At 35.9% G+C, this 26,642-nt stretch overlaps 1 protein-coding gene across 3 annotated transcripts; it reads left to right on the forward strand.

The window, feature by feature from the left end:
- Window positions 1-487: 487 nt before the first annotated feature.
- On the forward strand, window positions 488-26,642 carry LOC144958899 (lupus La protein-like). Of its 3 annotated transcripts, none has more exons than XM_078891177.1 (13): window positions 488-603; window positions 3,982-4,097; window positions 5,957-6,026; window positions 6,775-6,881; window positions 8,868-8,969; window positions 9,159-9,370; window positions 15,424-15,489; window positions 17,602-17,650; window positions 18,609-18,749; window positions 19,498-19,615; window positions 21,638-21,774; window positions 22,338-22,374; window positions 24,453-26,642. In XM_078891177.1, the coding sequence occupies exons 2-13, from the start codon at window positions 4,002-4,004 to the stop codon at window positions 24,482-24,484; spliced, it is 1,167 nt and encodes a 388-aa protein (XP_078747303.1). In that variant the 5' UTR covers window positions 488-603; window positions 3,982-4,001; the 3' UTR covers window positions 24,485-26,642. The 3 variants fall into 3 exon arrangements, with proteins under 3 accessions (XP_078747303.1, XP_078747305.1, XP_078747306.1); XM_078891179.1 differs by having other exon boundaries at window positions 499-711; XM_078891180.1 differs by lacking the exon at window positions 488-603 and adding an exon at window positions 1,680-1,726.

Below are 26,642 nucleotides of genomic sequence, written 5' to 3' on the forward strand. Positions count from 1 at the left end.
AGAGAGAGAGAGAGAGATAGAGAGGGAGAGAGAGAGAGAGAGAGAGAGAGAGAGAGAGAGAGAGAGAGAGAGAGAGAGAGGTAGTATCTTCTTAGTTAAATTGGTCTGAAAAGGTATAAATTAATGATCTTTATTTTAAACCAGTGACTGCCCCATAAACCCTTCCTCCATTAGGGGACAGCGTGGCTAAGAGGTTCGGTGTCTTTGCTGCGTACCCGAAAGGTCCCGAGTTCGATCACCCGCCGCTGCGCTGTGTGGCCTTGAGCAAGTCACCTCGCCTTAGCTCAATTTGCGGTGCTGCACTGCGGCTGACGCCTGGGTTATTCCAGTCTTCCCTTAGAATAGACCCTTGAGACAAATTTCCCCTTTGGGATGAATAAAGAGAATTTTATTCATTTTTTTTTCTATTTAATTTATTACCGGTCGTATTGGTAAAATCAATTTGCTGTAATATTTTTATGCATTCAACCACCTTAGTTTAAAAACTACATCCGGAACGGAACAAAAAACAAATTGGTCTTTCTTTACAGCGTGCCGTGCAATGTGCTGATTGCTGCAATCGTTAGGAAATCTCTGTGTTGTTCGTGTTACGTTTTCAGTCAGGTATTACTCAAAAGTTGCAACATTTTGAGTTTATTTATAGCCCTCAGATTACTTTTAGAGCTCTCAGTTTTTAGCAGTTACAAAGTTATTAAGGAAAAGTAGAAAACGGTAAGGGCTGCCTGAAGCCGGTGATCGTAAAATTTAATAACTACGAAAGAGTAAGAGTAAGAGTGAAAATGGAAAGGCTTCGTATGGGAACAAAACAGACAATGGACGTTTCGGGTACAAACCCTTCGTCAGCACAACATTGCACAATTAAACGTGGAAAACAAATGTCTGTTTTGTTCCCATACGAAGCCTTTCCATTTTCACTCTTTAGTTAGTAAAGTCATTAATTAATAAGGACGCTCTGACTCTGTCTTTAACTTTTATAATTTTAGTTCTAAGGAAATGACTTTGGGTTTGAAACGAATATTTTTGTGTTCGTGGATAGCTCACACGGTAGAGCCACGCTCTCACCTGCCAGGCGGAGTTGTACCAAATAGGTCGCAGGTTCAAACCCCACCACCGCCGCGAAAAAAAATTTTTATTCTCTATTGTCTTCTGGCACTTTTCTACTCACTTCATATCTTGTTGTTACCAACATAAGTGCCTGCTCCACTCACTTTTCTGAATTAAAAATCACCCCATACACCGGAGCATACTCAATGTCTCAATCGTTTCTATGTTATATGTTTGTGATGAGAATATTGGCTATTAAGCTTAACTGCTGGTCAAAATTACTTCGCGATGGTAGTGAACGAATCGGCGATCTCAAGAAGTGGGTGAGAGGGGGATCTAGAAATGACTTTGGGTTTGAAACGAATATTTTTGTGTTCGTGGATAGCTCACACGGTAGAGCCACGCTCTCACCTGCCAGGCGGAGTTGTCGTACCAAATAGGTCGCAGGTTCAAACCCCACCACCGCCGCGAAAAAAATTTTTATTCTCTATTGTCTTCTGGCACTTTTCTACTCACTTCATATCTTGTTGTTACCAACATAAGTGCCTGCTCCACTCACTTTTCTGAATTAAAAATAGACCTATAGTCTATTGACATTGATCAGTACGGCTGTCATTATCCCCAGACAGGTGTTTTCTTAGTTTTTAGCAGTTACAAAGTTATTAAGGAAAAGTAGAAAACGGTAAGGGCTGCTTGAAGCCGGTGATCGTAAAATTTAAAAACTAACGAAAGAGTAAGAGTGAAAATGGAAAGGCTTCGTATGGGAACAAAACAGACAATGGACGTTTCGGGTACAAACCCTTCGTCAGCACAACATTGCACAATTAAACGTGGAAAACAAATGTCTGTTTTGTTCTCATACGAAGCCTGTCCATTTTCACTCTTTCCCGTTAGTAAAGTTATTAAGGCAAGGACGGTCTGTCTTTTTTTATAATTTTAGTTCTAAAGTCTAGACCTATAGTCTATTGACATTGATCAGTACGGCTGTCATTATCCCCAGACAGGTGTTTTCAGTCTTTCTGTGTATTCTAGATCTTTGAATCCAGGAATAACCCTAGTTGCGCATCTTAGAACACTTTCTATGAGGTCTTTGTCTTTCTGCAGTCATGGCATGGTGCTTATGCCATGCTACATTGCCAAATTCCAAGTGGGGACGTACAAGTGCAGTGAACAATTGTCTCATGTTATCTCTATCAAGATGAGTGAACGACCTCCTAATGAGGCCAATGATCCTGTTTACTTTATATACTTGGGTTTCTATATGTTTAGAGAACTTCAGTTCCTGATCAATTAACACACCTAATTCTTTTTCCTGCCTGTATGTATGACAGTCTCGCCAGAGTCATGTTTTCTCATTATGAACTGATGGTGCAGTTTTCTATTTCCCAAGTGCAAGACTTGTCTGCATTAAACCTAAGCTGCCATGTATCAGCCCACTGTACCAAGCTGTCAAGATCACTATGAACTCTCCTTTGTCTACACTATTGTCATCTGCATACATTTGGCACAGAGAGTCCACAAAGTCTGGAAGATTGTTAATAAAAATTACAGACAAAACTGGACCAAGGTTGTTGAGTGAAAGGGGTTCGGTTTGTTCAAAGTTGATTTGTTCACTCTCATGACTGATGAGTTTAGTCTTAGTATGTCTTTGGACCCAAGGAATGTCTAGAGAGGTGCACCGGTGGAACCCATATTTATTATTTAGCTCCTTGAAAGGTTCAGATCATTCGTTTAGACAGAAAAAGAAAAAAAAAACTGAACGCCTACCGTCAAAAGCAGTTTAGATTTGAAGATGCATTTGTTTTCTTTAAAAAAACTATTTGGTACTAGACAACCCTTGATGACTTTCAAAAGTTATGTTTGAAATTATTTCGTAAATTTTTCATGATTCATTCATCATCAGGGTCAAGTCATCATCCCATGTCGTCGCCACCAAAAGACAGGTCTTTAAAAAAAGTTTATTTAGAAAGAGATTACGGATGAAGTGTCACTAAATATGCAATTTGGTGCATAAGTACAGTAAAGATTGGTGCGCAAGATTAGTTCGTAGAGATACAAGACTGTTTGTGCGAGTGAAAGTGTGTGTCACTCTCTCTCTCTCTCCTTTTTTTTTTTAGGGAGTGCCTACGTACACAGTAACAGGGCATCTAGCCTCAGGGTTTATGTATACGTTAATGGGTTTACCATTGCGACACAAGCAATGGATGGTCCCCGCTGTCGTGAGATGCTGGTTTTGAGGCAGCAGTGAGATCACAGATTCTCTCTGTGAAATTGACTATAAATTTAAACAAAAATATAAATAACCGTTAGTTGTAGAGAAACAAATAAGGTATCAAATTTTATGTTTTTTTTTCAAGTCCCATCCCCTCGACTGGGTAAAATTAAGATATTTTGAGTTTGAAAATTTTATAAAAGTGCCTACTATAACTCACAATAATTTGGATTGTGGGGGTGGGAATGAAAGTAATCAAGGTCATAAGTTACCGTGCACAAGAGCTGTATTGGTAATTGGTTTCTGGGGGTCTTGCAAATACCAAGTCTTTTATGGAAAGGTCTTTCGGCTCCAAGACGCTTGGTTTGTTTTGCTATCTTGGCACAGACGAAAACGAGATGTCTTGATTTGTGACCTAGATGTATCGTTTTGTGTGTGCAAGCCATGCGGGTAAGTACAGCGATAGCTTGCCAGTCAGAAGGGAAAAAAAAGAAACAGCGTAGCTGTGTTTGAAAATAAAAATCCTGAAAAAAAAAAAACAAAGCAAAACAACTTAACCGTTCAAAGGTGAATTTCAATCTTACTTGGGCCTGTTTGCACTAATGATGGATGATTATACACAGACACTTTTTTGAAACTCTGCTCTATTAAACATCCATCCACATTCCAAAATATGGAAAGTTTCGTAATGCACATAGAAATAATTTTTTTTCTATCCTATCCAGTTTTAGAATTGTCCTTTACAATGACAGAAGAAGTTGCGAAAAACGGCAGTGAGGCCGGTGATGCACAGACCGAGGTAGACAGTGTGCTGCAGGATAAAATTATAAAACAAATTGAGGTTTGTAAAATTTGGTGTGTGCTTTGTTTTGAGTTGTTTTTTTTTTTGTTTTGTTTAAAGCAGTTTTGATTGTTTTTAAATGTCTTCTCGTACTGCTTGTCTCTGAGGCATGAGAAATTTAAAAGTAAAGTGTATATTCAAATTTTATATATTGGAAGCATGTTGTTTCAAGGTTTTGTTATTTTAAGGAACCAAAATCTTCTTTTTAATTTTTTTTTTTTCTTTTAAGTGAGCTCTGATGGCAGACCTGCCAACCAGTACGATTAATCGTATTTTAGTATGATTTTTGGACCCTGAATACTTTAATACGATTTTTTTAAAGATGTGTTATGTGAATGATCTTGATGATACATTTGATGCATTGATGATACACACGTGTCGTACACCAACTGTTGACCATGTTTCTGAATGAATGATGCATCACATTTAATACTATAGTTATCATTTCAGTTGCTTATATGATGCCGGTTTCACCAATATTTTTCTAGTACATTTTTGAGAATTTGCTTAGAATTATGCATATAAGCTTGTTTTATACTTTAAATAGTCTCAGACCACATTTAAACTTTTGCCACTTATTAAATAGTAAATTTAATTGAACCAACATCTTTGACTATGAAGCCTTCAATTAAAAACTCTATTGCTAATTAACTTAAACATAAATGGGTTATTTCCCTTTATAATAACTAAATTACTCTATTTTGATTTATAGAATTTATAATGATCTTTTTCTTTTCTTTATTATTTTGTACGAGTCTTGAATTACAAAGTGGGCAGCTTTAAGAATGGTATTTGGTTCAAAATGAATTTTTTAGAACCATTTTAGAGGTGTTTAACTCGTCTCTGCATATTATATACTTTGCGAATTTCCCATCATTTGACCAAAGTAATAGTATTAGTAGTATATAGAAGTAATAATAGTAGTAGTAGTGAATGCTCAAAAAAAAAAAAAAAAAAAAAAAAGAGAGAGAGAGATATGGATCATTAGATAACATATATGGAAAATATCTTGCTACTGTTGCAAATTATCATCTATTGAATTGAAGACCACTCTCCCAGATATTTTATCTCAAAACTTTCTCATAACTGATGTACTGGGCTAGCAGATATCACCATCACAACTTTCTCATAACTGATGTACTGGGCTAGCAGATATCACCATCACAACTTCATCAGCATCTCTTACCATCAACATCATGACATCATCACTTCTACAACTGCCATCACAGCATTGTCACTGCAACAACCACCACCACATCACTTCTACCACCACCGCCACCACAGCTTCATCATCATCACCACCACCACCACTAGAGCACCATCGCTACAACAACCAACACTTTCCACCAACACTAGCATCAATACTACCAACATGTTAAGGGTCTGTCGGTCATTTTTTTGAGTGTTTCGAAAGCAATTTCTTTTGATATTGCAATTTCTGAGCCTTATGCTAATTTCAAATGGCCATTAAGTTTTAGTTTCTCGATAAATCGATAATTTTGTAATCACTAGAGATTGCTTGAATTATGAAGATCGGAGTTTATTTGATTTGGGATTGATGTTAGCTTTTATATAAATTTTTGTATAGTGCGCACTTTTTTTCCACATGTGCGAACAAAATACACTTTTTTGCTAAAAAATACACTTTTTAGGATCATGGAATACATTTTTCATCCTGGGAAGGTTGGCAGGTCTGTCTGATGGTTTTACTCAGATTTGCTGAGTCATTCAGTTCCCTCACTTTGCTTAGGTATATATATATATGCTAATATAAGTTGTTGATTTTATGAATTGATTCTTTCATCTCAAGATCCCAACGCTGTGACCAAATGTGTTTCTTTTCTTAATGCATATTCCAGTACTACTTTGGAGACATCAACTTGATGAAAGACAAATTTCTTAAAGAGAAGGTTCAAGAAGACGATGGCTGTATCCTTATCTTTAATCAATATGACAGATCCACTGTTTGTGAAGTTGATGTAATAGATTCTTTGTGACTTACAGTAGACCTAATTCTCTAGATTTTCCATGAGTGAGATGGATGCTGATAATTTTAAAGTAGTCCTTCAGAGCCATAAGGTCCATGTAGTCAGAGTTTATCCCGGTTTCTATTGTGTGGACGCAAAGTACTATCTGACAGATCTAATAGATCCAGCTACTCAATCACTGCTGGGTGAACAGGAAAGTTGGAAAAGATCTTGGACTTCATCCAGGATCAATCTCTGTTCCCTTGCATGTGAAGTGAGTGCTCTACCACCTGACTATAACTGAACTATAAGGACCATCTAATGATTTTAATTAAGAATCAAAATAGTCAGACGTCAGGGTTTTTTAAAAATTATTATTATCAGAAGCTACTACATTTATGTCCTCAATAACTCTCTGGTCATTTACTCTGGAGAGAGTGAATTTAAAAAAAATGTTTACCTTTTATAGCAAAAGTTCTGTAAATGATTGAGATAAAATGTCGGAAATACAACATTCCAAGGACATGTGTCTTGTCTATATTATTTCTTTGTGTATTTATTTATTTATTTTTTTTTTTTTTTGGTCATTTGTAGTTAAAATTTACTAATGTCCATGAATCTTACGTTGACATTTTAATTTAGGAGTTAACATACGTTGAATATTGTAGTAAAAAGGTGGTCTAGTCAGTCCTTAACTTTCATAACTTCAGGGGTTAGTCTGGAGACTATGCTGAAATTTAATAGGTTGAAGGCACTCTCGGACAACGCAACTGTCATTTGTGACGCTCTCAGGAAATCGGACAAAGGTTTAGTTGAAGTAAGTCATTATTCAGTTCTCATGGTCTTGAGTAGACTTTTCTTTTTGTAGCTACTTATTGTATGATCATTGCACTATGTGCGAACAGCAGGAATAAACCTACCCCTTCTCTCCCTGCCCCCACCCCTCCCCTGCCCCATCAAAAAATTAATACAAACAAGGTCATGGAAAAAAAGCTGAAAAGATGTGTTATCTGCAAATTAGATATCAGAACTCGGGCGACAATATGCTTTCTCACTTGTTTGTTATTTGATGGCAAATCTGAAGCAAAATCATAGTTTATTTGCAATGACGAAAGTTTGCTGTCTTGGTCTGCTTGTGACAGTTCTCCATTGTTCCCTTAACTATGGATGCAGGCATTGGACATCTAACTAGGTATTCTACACCAAAATTGAGATCGGTTTAGATAGTTATTTAAGACTTTTTATCAAGAACTTTGTGTTAATAGATGCACGGGATGGAAATACATTTTTGAAATATTAAAAGTTAAAACACCTATGGCCTTTTGAACTTTCACAATTCAAAATATTCTGAGATGTTGCTGTGAGAAAAGTGTGTATTTAAGAACTAAAGGGATCACCTTTACAAAAGTCATGTGCTCATACTTTTAGCCTAATTTTTTAAGGCCCTAGGAAACGGGGCAGAAGAGCTATTGAGCCTTGAAAATGAATATTTTGTGATTTTTCATAATTTTTCACTTTTTTTTTTTTACCAGTTTTCAAAAATTTCATAAAAGTATCAATGAGGGTAGTGATCATAGCCTGTAAATGAACTTGTAAATCTCAAAACCAAATGAAGAAAGGTTCTCTTGAAACTGAATGAAACATGGGTACATTATTGACAAATATTTTTTAAAAAACTATTGTTAGCTGGCGCGTCATCTAACAAGTGGTTTGACAAGGGTTACACAACTTTACGAAGAAGTGTGAAGACCATCTAAGGCGAATGCCTGTCTATTATAGACTTTTCCCCTGTGCATATTCGGTTCCAACTTACACCGTACTGTAGCTTATTGTATAGCTTTTAACAATTCTTTTCAAATTTTCTTCGATACAATGTGGGAAAGAAAATGGAAGATGCAATTTCATTGAGATGAATGCCATGTTTTGAAAATTACAATTAAAACTTACTTTTAAACATTACTTTCTGGGTGGGGTTCCTGACCTCCCATAGTGGGCAGGGAGGTACATACTGTGTCTTCTATCCTCTTATATCTGCTTTCCAACATGCTTTCTGTCTTTGTCTTGGAATGAGATTACTTGGTTTTATCCTGGCCTTGGTCGGAGTCCTAGCTGGGAGGGAAACAGTTAAAATGCGTCGTTTTTGTTTTGGGAGATGATATTTTATTCCTTGTAAATCATCTCTCTGTTATGTATTATTATATTTGTTATTTTGAATGTATAATGTAAGCATTTGAGTGTGTTCCTCTTTGTTGGATTTTGTGCTTGTGTGCGGATGAGACTTATAGGGTGATCTCAAACTAAGTACATTGGTGGTATGCTCTTGGATCTACATCTGATCCCTATTTGTTCCCAGTTCACCTATGTCTTACTTTTTCTTGGGTGCTTTAATTGTAATTCTAGAACTTTTTACTATCCCATTTTCTTCCTTTTTACTGGCGCTGATATAACCTATATGTGTTACAAGCGCCGTAAAACCCTTAAAAACTTAAAAACAAACATTACTTTGTCATTCAGATAAAAATCTCTACATATTTTAGACATAGGGGGTGCTTTACATGTTGGGTTCCAGATTCGATTCTCGTCTTTACAAATGATTTAATTATCTATATTGTCTTTGGACACTTCTCTTCTCATTAAATTTTTATTTTTATTTTTCTCGCCAGCAAGAAAATGTTACCATTTCACTTAAGTTTGTGGTACTGCGTTGTGCCTGATACTGGGGTTAATTTTGGAAAAGGATGGAATTTACTGCAGGAGGAATTAAGGGAATTTTATTCACTGTATATTTTAATTTTATCGACAGGTGAGTGAAGACAACGAGAAAATAAGACGCAACCCAGAAAGACCTCTCCCTGGAGACTCTAAAGAACAGAGAGATGAAGTCAATGCACGATCTGTATATGCTGTAAGTGTTGGTTTGATTTGTCGTTTATTATATTTCTGTTCTACCCTGTTCTACCACTTTTTTTTTCTTTTTTTTTAATCATTGAAAAAATAATAATTTGATCTGCTTTTTAAAATTTTTTATTTAAAATTGTGTATGAAGGCTATATTCACTGTCATTGTTTTGTTTTTTTTCACTGTATTCTAATAGAAAACTTTCCCAGAAGACATGCAGTTGGATGCCTTGATGGCATTTTTTGAGAATTACGGTGCTGTCGAGAATATTTTCATGCGCCGAGATTTTCGTAAGAAGACCTTCAAGGGATCTGTATTTGTCACCTACGCAAAGCTAGAAGAGGCAGAGAAATTTATCAATGAAGAGGGAACAAAGTTCAACGATGCAGAATTGGTGAAAAAGTTCAAGTGAGTGTAAAATGTTTGCTTCAAATTCTGGTAAATTTTAATTGGTTGGCTACGGCAATAAATAAATGTTGTGATATAGTAATTTCTCACCTTTATTTTTGGTTTTTTTTTCTTATTCTTAAAATGGCTACACTGTTTCTACCATAGTATCCATTAATGCTATGTTTTATCCTATGATATATTTCACCGTGCCACAGCATTCAATGGAAAGTTCTCACAAATACTATACAGGCTGTAGATGTCCAGTGTGTCCTGAAGTCGGGATTTCAGTCAAAAGACTTGTAAAGGCCAGTGTGTTACTGTGTATTTACAAGTCATGACACATTCATCTACACAGCCCTATAGTAAATAACCAGGGTCATAGTGCTGACTTGGATTATTTCATAGTGTCCTCTGTCAGTCTCCAACCACTGGTACAGTCAATGTGTGTAGATTTCTATTAGTTAGCTTATTGGGGCTTAATTGACCCCACACTCCCCTTTTTTTATGTATCCTTATATTAAGAATTGCGCTACAGGGTTATTGTCAATTATATTTTTTACAAGCCCTAGGAATATATTTTTAAGAAAAGTTTTAGCGGTAGCTCATGTATTATTATCGCTTTCAGTTTGTCCACAATTTTTAAAGAACTCCTTTTTTTTTTTCACTTTGTGGTTTGTGGACATTTTTTTTATTTTTTATTTTTTTTTTTTTTTCGACTTTTGTTATCAAGAGTTACTCCCATAGTGGGCAGGGAGGTACATGCTGTGTCTTCTATCCCCCCATACCCGTTTTCCAACTGTTTCCTGTCATTGTCTTGGAATGAGATTACTTAGTTTTGTCCTGATCCTTGACTGGGAGGGAAACAGTCGAATGTATAGTTATAGTTTTGGAGATGATATTTTTTTCCTTGTAAATCATCTCTCTGTTATGCATTGTATTATGTTTAGTTTACATATTATATTATATGATTGGTAAACATTTGAGTGTATTCCTCTTAGTTGGGACCTGTGCTTGTGTCTGGATGAGACTTTTAGGTGATCTCAAACTAAGTACTTTAACGGTGTGATCTTGGAATCTACATGTTCCCTATTTGAACCAGTTCCCCTTTTGTCTTACCTTTTCTTTTGTGCTTTAATTGTAATTCTAGAACTTTTAACTATCCCATTTTCTTCCTTTTTACTGGCGCTTATATGACCTTAATGTGTTGCAAGCGCCGTAAAACCCTTAAAAACATAAAAACAACATTATCAAGAGTTATTCATTGTATTATGCATTAAGAAATGTTGACAGGCTGTAGATATCCAACGTGTCCTGTAGTCTCGATTTCAGTCAAAAGACTTGTAAAGGCTAGTGTGTTACTGTGTATTTACTGGTCTTGACACATTCATCTACACAGCCCTATAGTAAATAACCAGGGTCATAGTGCTGACTTGGATTATTTCATAGTGTCCTCTGTCAGTCTCCAACCACTGGTACAGTCAATGTGTGTAGATTGTTACATTGTGTCCTCTGTCAGTCTCCATCCACTGGTACAGTCAATGTGTGTAGATTGTTACATTGTGTCCTCTGTCAGTCTCCAACCACTGGTACAGTCCTGTGTGTGTAGATTAGTCTCCAACCACTGGAACAGTCTTATGTGTGTAGATTGTTACATTGTGTCCTCTGTCAGTCTCCAACCACTGGTACAGTCTTATGTGTGTAGATTGTTACATTGTGTCCTCTGTCAATCTCCAACCACTGGAACAGTCTTATGTGTGTAGATTGTTACATTGTGTCCTCTGTCAGTCTCCAACCACTGGTACAGTCAATGTGTTTAGATTGTTACATTGTGTCCTCTGTCAGTCTCCAACCACTGGAACAGTCTTATGTGTCCTCTGTCAGTCTCCAACCACTGGAACAGTCTTATGTGTGTAGATTGTTACATTGTGTCCTCTGTCAGTCTCCATCCACTGGTACAGTCAATGTGTGTAGATTGTTACATTGTGTCCTCTGTCAGTCTCCAACCACTGGTACAGTCCTATGTGTGTAGATTGTTACATTGTGTCCTCTGTCATTCTCCAACCACTGGTACAGTCTTATGTGTGTAGATTGTTACATTGTGTCCTCTGTCAGTCTCCATCCACTGGTACAGTCAATGTGTGTAGATTGTTACATTGTGTCCTCTGTCAGTCTCCAACCACTGGTACAGTCCTATGTGTGTAGATTGTTACATTGTGTCCTCTGTCAGTCTCCAACCACTGGTACAGTCTTATGTGTGTAGATTGTTACATTGTGTCCTCTGTCAGTCTCCAACCACTGGTACAGTCCTATGTGTGTAGATTGTTATATTGTGTCCTCTGTCAGTCTCCAACCACTGGTACAGTCCTATGTGTGTAGATTGTTATATTGTGTCCTCTGTCAGTCTCCAACCACTGGTACAGTCCTGTGTGTGTAGATTAGTCTCCAACCACTGGAACAGTCTTATGTGTGTAGATTGTTATATTGTGTCCTCTGTCAGTCTCCAACCACTGGTACAGTCCTGTGTGTGTAGATTAGTCTCCAACCACTGGTACAGTCTTATGTGTGTAGATTGTTATATTGTGTCCTCTGTCAGTCTCCAACCACTGGTACAGTCTTATGTGTGTAGATTGTTATATTGTGTCCTCTGTCAGTCTCCAACCACTGGTACAGTTCTATGTGTGTAGATTGTTACATTGTGTCCTCTGTCAGTCTCCAACCACTGGTACAGTCCTATATGTGTAGATTAGTCTATAAACACTGATACAGTCCTATGTGTGTAGATTAGTCTCCAACCACTGGTACAGTCCTATGTGTGTAGATTAGTCTCCAACCACTGGTACAGTCCTATGTGTGTAGATTAGTCTCCAACCACTGGTACAGTCTTATGTGTGTAGATTGTTATATTGTGTCCTCTGTCAGTCTCCAACCACTGGTACAGTTCTATGTGTGTAGATTGTTACATTGTGTCCTCTGTCAGTCTCCAACCACTGGTACAGTCCTATATGTGTAGATTAGTCTATAAACACTGATACAGTCCTATGTGTGTAGATTAGTCTCCAACCACTGGTACAGTCCTATGTGTGTAGATTAGTCTCCAACCACTGGTACAGTCCTATGTGTGTAGATTAGTCTCCAACCACTGGTACAGTCCTATGTGTGTAGATTAGTCTCCAACCACTGGTACAGTCCTATGTGTGTAGATTGTTATTACTGATGGCTCATTGGGACTGAATTGCTTTTTTTTTTTTTTTTGTATAAGAATTGTGCTAATTTAATGGTCATCGTCAATACTATTTTTTATAATCTTGTGAATGCATTTGAAACGAGAAAAACATAAAGAAGAGCAGCAGAAGCTTTCAGTTCAGATTGCCACAATTAAAATTTTTTTTTTTCCTGGCTGTTGAGTTTGCGGGCATCTTTATATTTTTCTTTTACTTTTACTTTTGTTTTTCTACTTTCGTCTTTAAGAGTTATTCATTGTATTGTATGATGTTTTAAGAAATTGTAATGGGCAGTTGATGTCCGGTGTGTCCTGAATTCTTGATTTCAGTCAAAAGTCTTGTAAAGGCCAGTGTGTTACTGTGTATTTACAAGTCTTGACACATTCATCTACACAGCCCTATAGTAAATAACCAGGGTCATAGTGCTGACTTGGATTATTTCATAGTGTCCTCTGTCAGTCTCCAACCACTGGTACAGTCAATGTGTGTCGATTCTATTATTGTTGGCTCATTATAGCACAATTCTCACTTAAATTTTTTTAAAAATTTGCATATGTCTATTTAGTATTGTGTGTAAAGTCACACCCTTTAATCTATTATTCATCAACATCATGCTGTTATACGACAAAGTTCAATGGAAAGTTTGCACAAATGCTAAATCTTTTTTTTAATATTTTTTTTTTATTAATTAATTGATTAATTTTTTTAAACCGTTTAAACAAATGTTGGTTTTCTACTTTCTTTTTTAAAAGTTATTACTTGTATTATACTTTAAGAAATGTTAACGGGCTGTAGATGAAAAATGTGTCCTGAATTCCCTGAATTCTTGATTTCAGTCAAAAGACTTGTAAAGGCCAGTGTGTTACTGTGTATTTACAAGTCATGACACATTCATCTACACAGCCCTATAGTAAATAACCAGGGTCATAGTGCTGACTTGGATTATTTCATAGTGTCCTCTGTCAGTCTCCAACCACTGGTACAGTCATTTATTCCATACAAATGTAATAGAGTCAGACAACCGGGTAGTTGATGCCGGCGAGTGCGATAGAGACAACCGGGTAGTTGATGCCGGCGAGTGTGATACTGATAGAGACAACCGGGTAGTTGATGCCGGCGAGTGTGATACTGATGGAGACAACCGGGTAGTTGACGCCGGCGAGTGTGATACTGATGGAGACAACCGGGTAGTTGATGCCGGCGAGTGTGATACTGATGGAGACAACCGGGTAGTTGATGCCGGCGAGTGTGATACTGATGGAGACAACCGGGTAGTTGATGCCGGCGAGTGGTAGTAGTGGTATTGGCAGAGTGTAGAGGCCGTGGGAGTGGATGGATTCGGTCCCGGGGTCGACTTAAGAGTTCCAGACTGTAACTGCGGCGGTGGTGCTCAAGTGAGGAAGATAGATCGAGACAATGAAGTGACAGTTTAGTACTACTGTTAGTGATAGTAGCATGACTTCATGTGTCAGAAGTAGAAGTAGGGAGTTGATTTCATGAGCGAAGAGCACACACCACAGTCAAGTCCGGAGACACCATAGTCTACCCGAGTCCTAGCCCACCCACTCCAGGGTAGTGGAGGCGATCAAACAACAAAGGCCAGGATGTATAATGATGAAGTCTTTATTCAGGAACAATGGAACAGATCATTCTTTTGTATCGTATTCTATAGGCGTGTAGCAATGAATGGATCAATGAATGAATGAAAAGAATCAATGGCAGAAAAATCTAATATTAGCTATAGCAGTTAAAAATAGATCTAGCGCGGACGTCAGGGAAAGCACCTACGTCACTGGTCCAGGCAAAGTGATGCGTAGACTGAAGTGAGTAAACTCGATCGAGTTGTGTGCATCTTCATGATTTAAACAAATTAATGCAAATAACATGGGACATGTATGAAGGAACGAATAAGTCTAAACTAAAGAGTTATGCTACAAAATCAATCATAGTGAATTGCAGAGTTAAAGAGTAAATGTTTAGCTCGTAATTAGTAATCAAAGACGTTAACGTTATGGCTGTATGAAATATTTAAGTAGCAATTATTAAGTATACAGAAGAACAAAGTAGATTTTGATGACTCAAGGTAGGTGGCTAGAAAGCTATGATTTGCCAGAATTAGTGATATAAATGTGTAAATTATCATAGTTGTTAAAATGAAGTTATAACGATGTGAAGTGGTGAAAGAAAGCACACAAAAATATAGTATCAGGCCAGAAGTCACACCCAGCCGAAGATAAAAATAGTACTACATCGAGAGACTACCTGTGTAAGGGCTTAACACACAACACACAGTGTACTATTGGTCATAGTAACACACACGAGTAAAGGAATGTTGATATCAACCACAGAGGCACACAGTCTTGCATTACTTGCATACAATTAAATAGTGATGGTAGCGACAAGTAGTAAAGAGTAATAGAGTACAAAATAAAATAACATTAGATAAAATGGTCATTCTATTACACAAATATTACAGAATTCCTTTTAAGTTTTCTATGAGAACAAAATTATGTTATGGATGTTTTAAAGAAATCTAATTTCGTCCAACTGTTCATCAAGGCTCGTCCTACATTTTAGATGTAGCTGTTGGCCAGGTAGCCCCTGTAAGGCTGCTTTGCTGCTGTTCGGTGGTTATTGCTCAAAAGAAATGCTCAGGTTTTTTTTTTTTTTTTTTTTTTTTTTTAATTGAAAGTGGCAATAATTCTTCTTCTTCTCTTTATTATTTTTATTATTATTACTATTTTTATTACTGTATTTTATTTATTATTGTTATTATTATTATTATTATTGTTGTTGTTGTTATCCATTATTGTTATTCATTCATTTTATTGATTATTCTTGTATTCACAGAACAGTTTACTACACGGAAAAATTTGAAGAAAGGAAAGGCAAGAAAGGCGGGCACAAAGAGGAAAAGTAAGGACAAATGGGTTTGGTTGATGTGACTTTATAATACAGAATCGAACGAAGAAAAAAAGATGAGTCTACATAGGCTCCCACTCTTCCGATTCTCGCGGAATCATTCCACATAATCGATCTACATTCCGCAATCCTGTAATCAATCAAAGATTCTGCTTTTCAATAGAGGGAAATTTTAAAGTGGTCGATAACAGCTTGGTCCTTAGAGTGCCTTACAAAAGTCATGTTGCTGTTGGCTTGGGAACCTCTTGTAAGTGCATTGGGCACAATGAATGGAATTGGAATTAGAACATCAGAAAATAAAAAATCTGAGACTAAATATATAAATTTTATGAATCGTAACACAAAACAAAAATAAAGAAAGGGTCTTCACATTAAGGCAAATATGAAAAGAACCAAATATGCATTTCGTAGTTGCCAAATAAGTTTCTTTTTGTCGAATTGGATGACAATGACAATTTGTCCCGTCCCCCCCCCCGTCCCCCCCAAAAAAAAAGGGGGGGGGGGAGGAAATGTATCAGTCCATCTGTCAAACTCAAACCCAATCCAGGATGTGAACCATCATGATGGACGTGGTGGACACCCTATTCTCCAAATGCAGCTATAACTATAAGGAATAGTTTGGTCAGTATATCATAACTGACTTGGGATTTTAATTTGCAAAATGATTGTAACTTTGTAAGTTTCAGTAGAAAATCAAATATTGCTTTTCCCGTCATTGTCATAAGTTAAGGGTCATGGTGTCCGGATTTTTAGGGTTAGACAGACCTTTGAAATAATTGAATATTTTCCGTTAGAATTGGAAATCAATTATTTGCTAGTTGTAATACTCCCAGCTACCCAGTGACTGCTTGGCAGACAGATTTTAGAACAAATAATCGGTTTTACCCTCAATCAGAATTGATTTCTTTGTTAACGATTGATTCTTCCTGTCCAAGTAGTAGCTGGTAATTATTTTATTTCCACACGAATGACTGATGTGATTTAGGGTAGAATCGGGTAACTTCGCAGATGGGGAAATCCGCCGCGACTCTCCACCCCCATAAAATAATGCATGGTAAACATTTATCCTTACACCCCTCCGTTGGAATAGTCCATATTCAAAAGAGAAGATGTGAATGTACGTATTGCTTCAGTTTGAAGGAAACAAATGAGAAATCTTTAAGAGTTATAGCACATCAAAATGACATGTAGTAATCAAGATGTTGTGACATCCTTGACTTTTTTACTCTTAACGGCAATCCTACACTAACGTTCACCTAGTTTGTGCATTTGAATGTGAAGGCCCTGGTCAGAAAATCAATGTGGTATTCACTTTGTGGTCATCCATATCCATTTTCTTTTCATTATCAGAGTATATTATCATCAGAAAAATATTTCTAAAAATGTTAATACATTATTTCAAAAGTATATAATTTCGGGTAAATTTGCCGCACATCACTATCATCACACCATAATTATTCCAAAGATGATTTTTTCTGTGCAATAGACGCTTGTGCGTAAGCACTGAAATCTAAGTTAAGAAAAGTAAATAATAAATATGTAAGTGGTTATAATAACCAGAAACCAGTCGACTCGGTATGGATGGGCAGTGGATATGATCTTGTGACTGACATTGTAATGTGTCCCCAGGAAGGCACTTTACATACATCATCACACTCGATTCGAGTGCCAATAATTATGTGTTAAAATGCAGTATTGGATAATGTAGAGAGATTTGAGAACAAGAGGAGTTTAAGAAATGGAAATTTTTCCTCATATTGTCTTATAGGGAGAAAAACTAAGTACAAAATCTTGCCGTGAAGTTACCCGACAAGCAAGCGACGAATGTAACCGACAACAGTGGCAGTTTTAAAAGGACTCTTGTGAATAAAATACAATATAAATCTACAAAATACAATATAAATCTACGTTCACTTCGTTAGGTCTATTTTAAAAATAATTTTGTCAGAAATTGCGCTTTGAGGTTTTGACGAAAGGTGCTATATAAATATGCTTATTATTAAATGTTGAGTGTGTGCTTCACTGTATTGGTTCCTCCTTTGCTTAGAAGATGGAATTTTGCAATCTTGTGTAATATCGACTATTTTCTTTCATGGAAAATTTCAGAAAAGCTGCAGCAGAGACTGTGGAGGAGACTGAGGAGGATGTGGAAGAGGTAAGGGCTGGATGTTTTTTCTTGTGTCTACCAATAATTGACATCAGTACTAAGAAATTAATTAAGGATCAGGCACCGGTGTTAGGTAAATAACTGAACAAGTGTGTATCAAAGGTGACAAAGCAAGACAAAAAAACATTCAAAAACATCAGTCGACCTCGACTGGGGCTCGAACCTCAGACCTTCTGATTACCTATCAGACATGCTACCATTGGGAGAAACTTAAGATGACATATGGAGTGAATGCTCCACTTAATTGATTTGTGAAAACTTTTAATTTGACACAGCCCCTCACCAACCTCCCTGAAAAAAACAAATGATAACCACCTGAAAGATTCGCAGTGCAGTTCAGTGCATCTGAAGGGAGATAAATAATACTTTTCCATAGTGATTCATTAGTTATCCCAGTCGCATTCAACAAGAAGTCGTATTTAACTAATTCAGTCCATTCCCAAATATCTCGTTGAATCCGACTTTTACTGTATCATACCAGCTATGATGAGAATAAATCATTTGAAATGATTCACCTATATAAGGCTTCTATTTACATTTTCAAATTGTATTTGCCCATCACCCGTTGTCAAATTCTATTCTTTTTCACAAAGAATTTTAGTCTCTCTCCCAGATCAAGATTGATAGTTCTTGGATTGTCTTTGGTCAACAAAATTAATGGCATCTTACACAATTCAAATTTTGTCTGAAAGTGTAAAATGAGCTTGATAAAATGTCGGTTACTTATTTCCATTTATTTAAATTCTTTTGACATCTGAAAATCTTCTTTTTTTTTTTCTTTTTTTTTTTTTTTTGTTCAAAATATCAACAATCACTTGTCTTGTACTATCCATTGAAACCTTCATATTACCTTTGTACGTTGTAAGTTTTGACCTTCATTTTCTGAAGTTTAATTTTTTTTTTTAAATTTTATCAATGCCATTCCTCCCATTCACTCTTCTTTTAGAGAGTTAAACAACAGATGACCAAGAACTCCGTGCTGCATCTCAGTGGGATGGACCCGGAGACCACAAGGGAGGAGATCAAGAATTTCTTTGGGGACATCTCACCGGTGGGCTGGGTGGACTTTGACTCGGGTGTCACAGAGGTTAGTTCCTGGATTGTAGATAGAATTTTTCTTGGGGAAGATATTGTAGTCATTGTCTGAAGGGACTTTGACTTGCGTGTCACGGAGAGAGAGAGAGAGAGAGTAGGAGTGAAATATCTGTTCAATGTTATAGTTATCATTTAACATTATAACAAGTGTAACTAAATGACAAATTGCCATATTTATGGGCAATAAAGATCTATTATTATTATTATTATTATTATTATTATTATTATTATTATTATTATTATTATTATTATTATTATTACTACTGGGTTGTTAATAGAATTTCTTGAAAGATAGATGTTGTAGTCATTCTCTGAGTGGAATTTGACTTGCAGTTCAGTTACCTGGTTGGAAATAGAATTTTTCTTGGGATAAATGTAGCAATTGTCTAAGGGACTCTGGTGATGGAGAGAATTTTTTGAGGATACATATGACAGTCATTATTGGAGGATTTGACTCGGGTATCCTGGTTGGTAGGTAGACTGTCTCTTGGGATAGATCTTGTAGTCATTGGTTTGGGGGAATTTGACTTGCAGAGACTCACAGAAAAAATATGTTATGCTTGGTGATATGTCAGGTATTTAGTTCACTCGTTATTCTTGTTTTAAAATATTGTTTTTCTTGTTGTTTAAACTTTAAATAGAAAATCTTACCTGGCTCAATGAGCCATTCTATCATGTGCTCCCATTCGTTATTGCCTTTTCTGCAAATGTTTTCATCTGTATATTATTTAATATTGCAGGGTTACCTCAGACTACGAGAACCCAACAGTGCAGAACCAGCTTTAGAGAAGGCCAAAGCACAAGGGGACGGGAAGATTGTCATCAAGGGGAAAGAATTGGAAGTCAGAGCAGTGCAAGGTTTGTAAACTCACAACTGTTTATGAAAATCTATATAGAGAGTAGTCTTCTGCGTCTCTTGAGTTAGCCAAATATTTTTCCTGGTCCCTGTCTTCCCTTGGGCTGGGTCAGATGATATGATTGATTTGTTATATTATTTTTATTTATTTATTTAGTTTTTTTTTTTGGGTTGGCAAAATTCAGATTTTTAAAGTATAAAAGCAGAGCAAGAGTGAGAAAAGATAAGTTATTTTGGTTTTTCTCTAAAATCGATGCGTGACCAAATTTTACTACACTACGTTATGCATAGTTGTTAAGAATTCATGGAAATGGGAGTGAATACCTTGTTCTTAAATAATATATAACTATTTAAACTGCTATTATAAAGCTTTTTATTTCAAGTTGTCAGTTATCCTGCGATTCCAAAACTCTGGTTTCACAGGGGAAAAATCTGGTCTGGAGCAAAAAAAATTCTGGGTAACTCCTGTCAAATTCCTGTGAGGTCATATTGCTCCAAGGGTACCTCCCTCCCCCAAAATTGCAACCGCCACATCATCTTTGCACCATTACAACCACCACAACCACATCATCATCACTAACACGGCTACAACAGTCACCAACACCACAGTATCATCACCACCACTGCTACTCAAACAATCACCACACATCACTACCACTCCTACTACAACAACCACCACACATCATCATCACCACCACTGCTACTCACACAATCACCACACATCACTACCACTCCTACTACAACAACCACCACAAATCATCATCACTACCACTGCTACTCAAACAATCACCACACATCACCACCACTCCTACTACAACAACCACCACACATCATCATCACCACCACTGGGTGGTGTCTGAAATTCCTGTGAGCTAAATTAAGTTGGCGTCTCTGGGTATCTACAAGTGCTTTGAAAACCTGAAACTTAGATACGTACAGTTCTTAATCATTTGAAATTCAGAATTTTCCCCCTTAAGAATTGTTATCTGTTTTAACTTTTGTTTTAAACAGACATCCAAACATAATACAGGAAGAGAAAGCTTAAAATCTCAGCTACATATCGTACCATACTATATATTTTTCCATATAATCACCATCACGATCAACACAGAACTAATTGGCACATGCTGTCAACATTAAATATCTAACACATAAATAAGTGTCATATTCAATATTCGTAGTATAATTTACTCTACATTCATTTGGCATGTCCAACTTGTACATTCGAGAGTTTCACATAATTGATATACAAAATACAATAATATCCAATGTTACATTATTCGTCAAAATCAAATATAATGTTGGTAAGATCTTTATCAATGGCATTCTTAAAATTATTAATTGAATTAGAATTTTTTGTCTCAAATTGTCACAGTCCTTTGAATTAGTTTGAGAGTGTGTGTGTCTTATGTGTCATGATTGTACATAAAATATGTTTTGATTTATGGGCAAACGGTTTCTTATATATTAGTCCGTCCACAATTTTTTCAAGTTGTTTCTACCACTTCTTCAAGTGTTTAAAAATTTTTTGTTCATATCACTGCTGGAGACTAAGAGTTTAAGTTCTGAAAGTTTGATTGATACAGATTTTTATCTTGAAATTCAGACACTCTCCCACTTCCTGACCCATCCCAAAATACATGTTCATAGTGGCCAACTGTCCTGATAAAATTGGGACTCTGCCGATGTGACAATGTGAATACAAATATTTTTGGAATTATTATTTTAAACGTTGGATTGTTTGATGTTTAGAAATGACCCTTGCATGTCTCAGGATTATGAGGTTTTTGACTAACAAATGAATACATGGAACAGAAAAAGCTCTAAATCTAGATTATATTTATATAATGGTCCAAACATGCTGCTGTTTTGGCTCATGACAGTAGGGTGTCCCGTTTTAGCTCTTTGACACGTTGGCTGCTATGCAATATGTCGAGCCAGATTTCTATAAATGTTAATATTTTAAATTGTCAATTCCACTTTTTCAACCTGAGTATTTTATTTCCCTGTTTGTATCACCACAGGCGATGAAGAATTGGAATACTGGAAGAAAATGTTCAAGGAAATCTCAGCTAGAAATTCCAGGAAGAAAACAGGTGGTTTTGGCGGTGGTCGAGGCGGTGGCCGTGGTGGAAGAAGAGGAGGCAGAGGAGGACACCAGGTAATATATACAAACTTCACTTTTATGTTGTGTGCAATTTTCTATTTTCTCCTTATTTTTTTTATATAGTTTTCTACAACTTCTTTGTTTGGTATAATAATAACGAGAATGCTAATTAGAGTCGGAAAAACATTGGGCTCTATGCACTCGTTTTTGTTGCTGTTTTGCTGGGGGGTTTTGTTTGGGGTTGTTGTAGAACAATCCTGGTTAATGTGAACTGAGTAGTTTGAAATTAATATTTGTATCAATTACTGTAAATATTATATAATATATTGTATCAAGCATTGTAAATGCTCTAACTCTCAGACAATTAATATTTTACAAGATATTTCTTGTTTTATTTAATCTAATTTATTTATTTATTTATTTATTTTTTGTTATTAAAAGAAGAGTATGATGTTTAAATGATCCCAACAGTATAAGTTTCAATTTTTGTGCTTGTTTGTTTTTCTGTAATCCTCACCCATGCAGTAAATAATATTGTTTTATCTGTTGACAGTGAGGACATTGAAAACTGGTTATTATCACGTGATAACAATTGTGATTTGACTCGTTATTTTCAGGGTAAGCGAAGATCAGACCACAGGGATAGAAGGGATGGTAAGTTGTTTTGTTTTGTTTTGTTTTTCAAATGCCATTTACTTATTCTACAGATTGAATTAACTTTGCATTTCTTTTATCATTTCCTGAGGCTGTTCTTGTTGTTGTTTAAGATGATAGTATTCAAATCAGGGGAATGGATGAATGCTTGATTGTGTCCATAGTCTTTCATAGAAACTGAATGTGCTTGTTCCTATTATTGTGTGCTGTTGATTTACTTGACTTTGCTGAATAGTCGACAGACTTTTAGGCTTGGGCTGCTTTGATTATTGTTGAGATGAGAAATTTCTATTCCCGTCGCTCTTTTGCACATTATCGGATTGTTTCAAGATCTTTATTTGATTTTAACTGTTGGCCAACACGTCTGGGGTTACGTTTTTGTGTTGTTCTTGATGTTCTTGGTTGACCTCTTTGCTTTTTGTTCTTGTGATTGACATAATGAACGATTGCTTTGTTGCTCGGGATATTAACATCCTGTCTTAGAATGTGGTGTGGTGTGCTATAGGAAATCATTTATAAGACCCAAGTCCAGAAAACTTTGAGAAAGCACAACACATGATTTTTGGCCTAAACCTCAAAGTTCAGTTAACTTTGTTACAGATTCTTGATTATTGATGGTTCAGTCTGTATTGCTTTAATTTTGAAACCACTGATAACCATTTCTTTTGATGTTTACTTGAGGTGGGTACTCATTGAAATGGCATAAGATTCTTGTCATTTTCTTTGACAAAGTATGTCATTCTTTTTTAAAGGGTTTGGATTCCTCTCGAATTGAACTAACGCAGAATTTTAAAAGTGTATTTGTCAACAGACAAAAACTGTCATTTTTATGCTTGTCCAAATGGTAAAGTCTACTAACAATCACAAGATGGATTACACCAACATTGTTTCATTTTCATTGTCTTGTATAACATCAACATTAACAATGGGTTTCTGGGTAAATAGGAAAGCACGTCATGGGCCAGTAAGGATGGCTGTAGGTTTGGGATCCGTTTTAAATCTCTTTGAGCACATGTGCGGCTATGTGGTCTAGTGGTATGACACTCTCTTTCGGATCGGAAGGTCCTGGGTTCGAGCCTCACGCTCAGCGCATAGTTGAGTCCTTGGAAAAGGCTCTTTACTCACATTCTCTCACCGTACTCATGTGTAAAATGAGTACCTGGCCGTTAACAGCGTTGTCTTTGTCCGAAAAATTGTAATATCGCCTAACAGGCATCATGTCCCGTCCTACATGTTAAATGTTGCTGTTGGCCACCCTTGTAAAGCGCTTTGAGCACATTTAGTGGATATTGCGCTATGTAAAGCTTAATTTTATTTTTTGAAATAAGTCTTTATAAAAGCTTTGTGTTTTGTTTTGTTTTTTGTTTTTAAACCAAAGGGGGCAGGTTTGTTCCACACCATTAACTAAGTTAATAGTGTGAATTAATATTAGACAATTTAGTAGCACTTATTCAGCTTTTGATTATCGTGTTCTTTGTTCTTTTCAATATTTTACCTGGATGGGGTCTTTTGTCCTCCCATGGTGGACATGGAGGTCACTCGCGGTGTCTTTTGTACTCCTATGTCTTGTTTTCTAACATGCTTTCTGTCTTTGTCTTGGATTGAGATCACTTGGTTTGGTCTTGGTCTGGCTGGAGGGTAACTGTCAAATGTATAGTTATAGTTTTGGGATGTGATATTTTTTTCCTTGTAAATTATCTGTCTGTTATGTTGTGTTATAGTTTGTTTTATTTTGAATATCGTGATTTGTAAGCATTTGTGTGTGATCTCAAATTAAGTACACTAATATTATGCTCTTTTCTCTATTTGAACAATTTCAATTCCCCTTTTACTTTTTTCTCCTGTTCTTTTAATTTTAAACCTTGCATTTTTTACTCATTTTCTTCCTTTTCACTAAGATGACGTAAATGTGTTCAGTAAAACCGTTAAAAACAAAAACAAACAAACAATATTTTATAAATTTCTTTATTTTCAAATTTTATTTTCACATCTGTATTGTCCTGTCGTCTCCACAAAATCAAAACAAATCCCTTAACCTTATTCCTTTTTCTGTTTTTTTTTTCTCTCATGTACCACAGAACCAAGTAATAAAATCGCCAAAACAGACTGAAACAGGCTGGCTGAATTAGAGATGGATGACACACACAAATACACAGTGTCACACGCCCCAGCTACACATAGAGTTTGCAGTCATTGCAACCAGTCTTATATTTCTCACTCCCACCACCATCATCATCATCATCATCATCATCACATCGCCATCATCCTTTTACTGTTATTCATTCACAACATGACTACATCTCATTTTTTAAGCTCATTATATTATTCCATTATTCTATGTTTAAAAAGTTTACCTTCGGTTCGTTTGGAATAATGACAGTGAGTCAAAACTAGAAAACATGTTTGGTTGTTAATGTTAATAGATAAGTTCATAAATTAAAAGATGCACAAAGTGTATGATCTTTCATATATGATAATGTTAGGTTTAGGGTTTGTTTTTATTTATGAATCTGTTTCATAGTTATTTTTTTAATCAGACAGATCATTCTAATTTAATTTAAAACAAAAATATAAATAAGAAGATAAATAAAAGAAAGTAAAGCTGAGCAGACATTTCGACATTTCTAAAAGTTCACATCAATGAACTCAGTGCTGCCAACCTTACGTTTAACAATGCATATTTTTACGCATTTTCTGTCATGTTATGCTGTACGTATTTTGTTGAGGATTCTATGCATTGTTCAATTTCTATTGATTTAACAATTTTTAAATCATCACACTGTTTTAGTGTATTTAAACACTTTGATTACCTCCCATAGCGGGCAGGGAGGTACATACTTTGTCTTCTATCGCCTTATATCTGTTATCCAACATGCTTTCTGTCTTTGTCTTGGAATGGGATTAATTGGTGTTTTTCCTGGCCCTCGTCGGAGTCCTGGCTGGGAGGGAGACAGTCAAATGCATAGTTATTGTTTTGGGAGATGATATTTTTTTCCTTGTAAATCATCTCTCTGTTATGTATTATTATATTTGTTAGTTTTAATGTTTAATGTAAGCATTTGAGTGTATTCCTCTTTGTTGGATTTTGTGCTTGTGTCCGGATGAGACTTATAGGTGGTCTCAAACTAAGTACTTTGATAGTGTGCTCTTGGAATCTACATCTGATCCCCTATTTGTTCCCAATTCCCTTATGTCTTACTTTTTATTGGGTGCTGTATTTGTAATTCTATAACTTTTTACTATCCTATTTTCTTCCTTTTTACTGGCGCTGATATAACCTAAATGTGTTGCAAGCGCCGTAAAACCCTTAAAAACAAAACAAACAAACACTTTGATTGTGTTATATGAACTTGAAATTCATGTTTGGAGTTTAGTATTACATATCTGGCTTAGTCCTATTAGATTTTAACGTTGATTCTCGAAGTCGATATTATTTTATATCGTCTATAAAGAATAATTATATTCATACATTTTAATATCGATTATATAATATTGCTAGTAGGTCCTTTTGTCTATCATCAGAATTAGAGCTTATGTTTTTTGTTTGTTTGTTTTTCTCAGAATTGTACATATTTTTTTTCAGAACCCAGCGGGTGGTTGGATGGGAGCATCACCCTTGAATCATATACCTATGATGTTCGCATGGGTGTACGATCCGATAGTGATGTCGTTTCTTCTTCTCTTTACTAGCCTATCCTGCTTCTTTGGTTTGTGATTGTATTTTTGACAGGGGATATTTTTTTTTCTGTAAATCTTCTGCCTGTTTCTTCTTGGTTATTTATAATTTAGCTTATGATATCTTTAGGTTATGATTTTGATTGACATTTGTACTATTTTTGTTAGATTGCTTGTTTTTTTTGTTTCAGCGGTCTCTCATATAACCTCAATTGTGTTGGAAGAGACCTAAAGCAACAAACAAACAAAAAAATTTTCAGAACCTGACATATTTTGTCTCTCCATTATACACATTTTACATTAAGGGTTGGCAGCACTGGACCATGTGTAACCTACAATTTCAATATTGTTTTAAGCTATGTACCGACTAGATACCCAGTTTTAAGGCTGAATTTTGGGAATTCAAGTCATTTACAATATTTCATTTTATCATATTGTTTTATTGGTATCCGTTTGTTTTGAATGATTGAAAAGAGGATTGTGTACTTTTTGTTTTCTTAATGTATAAAATGAATTGTTTTTATTACTTTTATTTAACGTCTTTTATTAGAAACGGTAAAAGATAAGTTAAAAATAAACAAATTTTAATCCAA

Source organism: Berghia stephanieae, chromosome 13 (genome assembly GCF_034508935.2).
Source record: "Berghia stephanieae isolate SIO BIC M18660-M18661 chromosome 13, UCSD_Bste_1.3, whole genome shotgun sequence".
Classification (NCBI taxonomy): domain Eukaryota; kingdom Metazoa; phylum Mollusca; class Gastropoda; order Nudibranchia; family Aeolidiidae; genus Berghia; species Berghia stephanieae.